The sequence below is a fragment of the Neltuma alba genome, unplaced genomic scaffold (genome assembly GCF_004799145.2).
Source record: "Neltuma alba isolate B1F8T4 unplaced genomic scaffold, ASM479914v2 tig00000769_pilon, whole genome shotgun sequence".
In the NCBI taxonomy this organism is placed as follows: domain Eukaryota; kingdom Viridiplantae; phylum Streptophyta; class Magnoliopsida; order Fabales; family Fabaceae; genus Neltuma; species Neltuma alba.
The window spans coordinates 152,825-159,464 of NW_021632183.1; the positions used below are offsets into that span (position 1 = coordinate 152,825).

General features: G+C 34.2%; 1 protein-coding gene across 4 annotated transcripts; it reads left to right on the forward strand.

Moving 5' to 3' along the window:
* Window positions 1-3,319: 3,319 nt before the first annotated feature.
* On the forward strand, window positions 3,320-6,313 carry LOC114745263 (protein CURVATURE THYLAKOID 1C, chloroplastic). 4 transcript variants are annotated; one of them, XM_028933425.1, is made up of 7 exons: window positions 3,320-3,420; window positions 3,546-3,669; window positions 4,311-4,411; window positions 4,530-4,616; window positions 5,389-5,451; window positions 5,625-5,662; window positions 5,849-6,287. In XM_028933425.1, the coding sequence occupies exons 2-7, from the start codon at window positions 3,570-3,572 to the stop codon at window positions 5,898-5,900; spliced, it is 441 nt and encodes a 146-aa protein (XP_028789258.1). In that variant the 5' UTR covers window positions 3,320-3,420; window positions 3,546-3,569; the 3' UTR covers window positions 5,901-6,287. The 4 variants fall into 4 exon arrangements, with proteins under 4 accessions (XP_028789258.1, XP_028789251.1, XP_028789271.1 ...); XM_028933418.1 differs by having other exon boundaries at window positions 5,948-6,287; XM_028933438.1 differs by lacking the exon at window positions 4,530-4,616 and having other exon boundaries at window positions 5,849-6,313.
* Window positions 6,314-6,640: the final 327 nt, after the last annotated feature.

A 6,640-nucleotide genomic window follows, 5' to 3' on the forward strand; every position in this document is an offset into this window, starting at 1 on the left:
CTGTGGAAACAATAGAGTAAAATTTGATAATCATTCTTCTAAAGAGAAAACCAAGCTTCATTTTCAGTTAGGTAAAGAGTAATCTCTTATTCAAACTTGTAAGTACAATACAAAGGCCTTGTTCAGTAGTTTCTGTAAGGACTCTTATGTCAGATAATTTACTTTCCAGATAATTAAGGATTCTATGGCATAAAGCATTTTTTAACAGTTTCTTTAAGACATAATTGCATAGGTCATTACAGAATAGGATTTGGACTGATATGTCTGTAGTATTAGAGAAATAACAAACTTTCAAGTACAATTCATTCAACTTAATGAAAGATCAATAAAAGTAGCTTGAGATAGAATTCTAAACTAAAAGCTCCAATTTTTTTCATTATTTTTTTCTTTAAAAGGGAGGGTAGGCAAGATCTAATTGGAAAGAATCTCATATATATTCTCCACAAACTAAAAGAAAGAAACAAACACAGAAATAAAAATTAACATTTAACGGGAAATGTTCTTAGTAAACCTTAGTTAGGCATATTTGGCATCTAAAGAGAAAAGTAAGCCAACACGGCTTGCCTCACTTGGTTGAAGGGATTGAACTAAGCCTTAACATCTTCATGTGCATAAATCTGAATCGTGACTAGTTGTCTCATTTGGTGGTTGACCTTCCTAGGGAGATCTTTGAACGTTCAAGAACTAGTTGAATGGTCTTCTTTAAGAATGAAAGTTCATTGGAGGTAAACAATATCCTCAAGATCAGGGGCCCTGTTTGTTTAAGCTTAAAAAAAGTGAATTTCATTAAGTTAAACATGAGATTTGTTGGGAGAGCCGTGGTTAATCTTAACAAGATAAGCTGGAAACAGGTTTTCAAACAAATTCTTCATGCTTAGCTTAAAGTTCTTTCAATTTGTTCTAGCAAGCTTAAACAAACAGGCCCTAGAAGTTTGTTCGAAGATTCCACTTATTATCAAATGTTTGATCCGCTTAGCAGATTGAGAATTGTCCGTGAACAACCTAGGTATCATCTGATCCTCTGACAGTGCCTGATGGAGCTCTTTGGGCCTCCTGCTCATCTAGGTCCATTGAAAACAATTATGGTGATCAACAATAAAGATAAGTCATCATGAAACATGAATAATGAAACATATAGTGGTAGATTTTAATATGGAGAAAACATAACCAGTAGAAACTGGAGCGTAATGATGATCAGTTCCACACCTTTTATTGTATGAATCTTCTTTCAAGTAGCAGCAAGGTCATGGCTTAAAAACCAAGGACACTAAACATTCACTAGACACCTAAACTTATAGACTAAAACTCCTAAAAGAAAATCTGCAGCATAACCAGCAGAACTCCACATACCTAGGGAGTCGTGAGCCTGATAGAATTGGCTTTACTCGCCAGACCTATAAAAGTAAAATTAGCAAGATACATGAAAGGGTAAAATCACTTCCTGCTATCCTGGACTTTCTTCTCTTTTAGAGAAAGATACTGAGCATATTAGCTACTCTAGGGTGGCTATAGGCCTGACCTAGGAAAGCGTTGTATTTGTGAGGATCACTTTTTTGGGACTATTAACATTTTTTGGGTTCTCAGGTAAAGGCAGGACTTATTTTGTATCGAGGGTAGTGAGGAGAGGACTAGCTTCTCGAAAGCAAGGTTAGGTTTGGAGGAAAAGAGTCTTTCTTCGAGCCTGTTTGGGTATCCCCAAACCGTGGTTTCAGAAGCACTTTTCCGCAAAACGAGATAATCTCCTCCACATATTTACTTCGTAATCCGTAAAAGCACTTCTAAAACCATAGTTTGGATTCTATCCAAACACACCCTTCATCATTTTCTGTGTGTTGTTCCTTGAGTGTGAGGTGTTCAAGAGATATCTTGTATCGTAACCAAGTATTTTGTGCAACCAAATCAGTTTCAGCGTCATTATTCCACTGTTTTATCTTGGTCCCTATTGGAGTCATGTCTATTAGAAATGATTAAGTGCTTGTTTGGAATTGCGATAAGGTTCTAAAAGTATTCATTTACATAATTAGAAATAATTTTTTTTTATATATTTATTTCGTATTTTATAAATTATGATTGAAAAACTGCTTTTAAAAGATTGTGCTGTTATTCTAAACAAGTTTTAACTAGTTTCTGTATGCAATGAAATTATGGAGGGAGGAACTGGCCATGTCACTGATTAGGAGTTAACGTAATGAGTTTATTAAATGATCTATTATTCCCAAAACAACATTTGATCTGAAGAATTTAACAAAGCTGAGATATTAAGATATAAAAGAACAAAAAAAAAAAGGGACCATCATTTAAAGTGAATATGATTTTGCTGTCTACCTGTCTTTGAAATATGCTGTGACTATCATCACCAAAATGCTGGAACTGTTTTGAGTGCTATAATATTTTGTCAAATATGACATGTTTATATGACAAATGAATGCTTGATGATCACATTAGTCTCACATCTATCTGTTAATTTATTTAACCTTAGAATGTTTCAAATGCATGCACTACTTCCAGTCCTAATTATAAGATCTCGTTTATAGTCTACAAATAAGGTTTTATGACTGGAAGTAGTATTAACTTAGGGAGAATGACAATTACAGACCAAAATATCAAATTAAATATAGTTAGATCGTAGTCAAAATTTTCTAAAAAGATGGTTTGCAAATATTAATTCATACAGTTGCAGATAGAAGTCTCAGCTGCAATTGAAAATTACATTTTAAACTTAAATACCTTGTAATTGAGACTTTAGAATATGCAATAGTTTGAATCAACATTTGCAATGCATTTCTTAAAATTCTTTTTATCAAGAATGTAATTGTCATTAAATTGACATTTTGGTATCTGACTGTCATTCTTTCTCAATTTTATTAAAATAAAAATGGTCTAATTATTTCTTGAAAGATGCCATGATTTTAAAAAAATAAAATGTTATAGCTATTTTGAATGATATAATCCCTTGCCATACATGATTGGATAGCAATTCAAGACTTTATAAATCACATTTTTCTCTTCTCCCTTGTCTAACATAGGAATATCATAGAAACCTTAATACTTTTGTTGATAACTAGAATAAAATGATCAAACTTAGTTGCAACTAGTGTGGCAAGTTTAAAATATATGTATTTTTTGGAACAAGATAATTTGATCAATAGAATGAGGGGGAAGAAAAATCAATGACAGTTTTAAGTGCCAATTTTCCCGGACCCAACTAAACGGCACAGTAGCATTTTTATGGTTTGTCGTTTTGCCATGATCGATCATAGGCTTTTGATTTGATAGGCCCAACCAACCTCTCAGCATTTTGTGGCTGAAACGAGTCGAAGGTTGAAAAGCGGCCATTATTTTTCAAGGTGAATACTGTTTGACTAGAATGCTCTGAAGCTCTGCCTCTCCTTGGCTCACACACTGCAGAAGCAGCAGAAGGTAAACCTCTATAATTTGCTTCCTGATGTCAAAGTTTAACTTTTGGTTTCTTTCATCTGATTGTCTCTGTTTTTCAATGACGGGCCATGCATTAAAAATTTATATTCTATGTTCATTTTCACAAGATTGTGCTGAACTTCTGAGGGCAAATGGCTTCCATTACTGCTAACCTGCCTCCGGCATTGCTGGTCCATGGTGTAAAGCCTTTTTCAGGGAACTTGAAAAGATCCCCTATTTTTCTTGTGCCGGGTAACCCTGTCTTGGCTATTTGCGTTTCTTGCAGATGTCAATTTCTTATTCTTTTTTTCCTCCTGTGTGTATTCAGCCGGTGTAAGGGTTTTTGAATATTTAATTCCAGATGTATTTGTTCATATAAATTCACAGCTTAACCGTGCTAGCATGCAATTGAATGTTAATTAGGTATTTTAAGCTTAGGTGGCTTAAGTCCAAGTGAGTAATCTGGCAGAAATACTTAACTGTCTGTTCCAATCTCCTGTGAAATTGATTTTTGACGGAGATGAGTGTGTTTGATGTGGGTGGGGAGGCTGGGAAAACATGATCAAGCGATGTAGTTGCAACCTACAGATGTTCAACTGGAATATACGGGCACGTGATTGCGGAATAACATCACTTCTTTGTAGAAGTGAAGATAATGGCAATTTACAATTGATTGGATCCGAAGTCTAGTTTGCAAGTGATTATAAAGTATAATTTAGTGCATGTGAATGTCCTTGATAAATTTCTGCGGGAGAGCTGCTCTGGGAAGCTATAATGATCGTTGATATTCATTTGATTACTTATTCATTTTATTGCTAGTGAATGTTATAGGTACGGCTGTGTCCTACGCTTAAATTCTGTCTCATGAATTCTGGTATTCGCGCTCACCGCAGGGAGACAGAATCATCCTGCTGGTTTATTTACTGTAAAGGCTACCGGGGAAAGTTCTGAATCTTCTACCTCCCTTACTGTTATCAAGTCTGTTCAGAATGTTGTGAGTTCTCCATACCTTCACTCTCATGTCTACCTATCTATTTTTATCTATCTCATTCAAACAAAGAGAAAGTACCTTGAGTTGCTTGTCTATTTCTTCTTTGTTTATTTAATAACAGTGGGATAAACCTGAGGATCGGGTGGGACTAATTGGCTTGGGTTTTACAGCTGTAGTGGCACTTTGGGCATCAGTAAATCTGATTACGGTAATGCTCACTATTTTTTTTTTCTTTTAAAATTATATTGGAAAATGAGTCTGTCTTCTGCTCTGAACTATGAAGACATGGAAACAGTATTACCAAGGATTAGAGCTGATGGTTTCACAAGTTGATATGGACTCATGAACAAATTCATTTTAGATTTGGATTGTTACATCTGAGCTATAAGCAAATGTTTACTGATTGTGGTTTTTGGTATATCCTTCTATCTGTAACTCTCCAAGCTAGCCTTGAGGTGTCAGTTACAGTGTTCCACAAGAGCTTGGTGATAAACTTTTCCTTTATACCATAGTTTAACAGAAATTCAGGTTATTGTTGTTTAAGGTTTATACTCCATCTGATCCTAGATATAGGAGCTGGTTGAGGAGTTTGTTTTGGTTCTATATGTATCATCTCAATTCCTTTTGTCTCCCATATTTACTATTTTTCTCTCAAGCTACCCTTCTTGATTGTACACATTCATGTGTGCAATTCATAAAAGTAGTTTCCAATGTAACTGATTAAAGGGGGATACTTTATGGAAACCACCACACTTTTTTTTAAAAAAAAAAAAAACAAATAACTAACTTAACTGATTTTCTTAATATATGTGAATTAATTTTCTATATCCTAAATTGAGGGTAAGAGGGAGTACTGATTTTCAAACACATTCCCCGTTTTTTTTTTTTTTAAAATATAGCTATTGAGTCTTTAATTTAGTCCTCTGACTTTGTTGTTTTAATTCTTTTTGTTTTCCTCAATCTGTGACTTCTATGTGTAGGCCATTGACAAATTGCCGCTCATCCCAGGTCTACTGGAATTAATTGGAATACTGTTCAGCTCAGTAAGTGCCGCACTCATAATTTAGGCATTGCTAAGTAATGCATGAGGAATTAAAACGCCATAGGTTGAGATCATTCAAATTCACTTTCATTCTAAGTCTCTATTTCTGGCACTTCTAGATTCTTGATTAATTTACAGTTACTAATTAATTGAAACTTCTCTGTTCTGTTTCAGTGGTTCACTTACCGCTATCTCTTGTTCAAGCCTGATCGGTAAGAAGAATTTGGTGACCTATAGTCAAGTTTCCATCAGAATGATCCTATATTAATAAAGATCTTTAATAGGACAGGACCTGCCATGTCATATCACAATTTTAGTGAATATCTAAAAAGAAAGAAAGAATAAATTTGCTAAGCTGATGGTGTACTCTCTCACTAGAAAGTTCTTTCTTGATACAGGCAGGAGCTGTATCAAATCTTGAACAAATCAATTTCAGATATCTTGGGTTAGTGTATTCTGCCGCCAAAGTTAAACCATAGAGCGTGATTTTGGTGCAGATTCTTAAGGTCCAAGCAACTTGTTCTTGTGAGAGGGTTGGAAGGAAAAGAAGAGCTGAGGGTTTTGTTGCCGGGCTTAAATGACTGTGCAAAGGAAAAAAAATGTACTTGGTTTAATACCATTATTACATGAAAGAATTAAAAGCTGGCATTCGTTGTCTTGGCGTATGAGAAGTCAAGTGTCTGGTTTCCAACTCATTCAGTGCATGTTGAGATTGTGAATTAAAAAAAAGTTCAGGTGTAAATTTGTTTTGGAAGTTTTCATTTAAGAGCACTGGGCGTTCAAAAGTTTTTGTTTAAATTTGTGTCAGAAGTTTAAAATTGCAATAATGTTGGTTTCTATGGTTAAAAATGTTACTGTTTTAACAATCAAAATTATTTTTTTTAATGAGAGGAGGTAAAATTGCTATAATTTTAACATTTCAGAACAAATTTGCAATCAAAAAAGCTTTTGAGTGCCTAACATTCTTGACTAAAAATTTTTAAAATAAATTTACACTTTACCTCGTTAAAAATTTATAAAGCAAGTTTTGAAATGTGTATAACTGTTAGAAAATTTGATGTTTTGAGCAATAAGACCATAGCTTGTGGTACCATGGAGGAGAGTTTATTAGTTGGAACAAATGGAAATCATCAAATAAGATTACTTAATCATGAAGTTGGGTAATGAGAGAGTAAAAAATATTGGGGAGC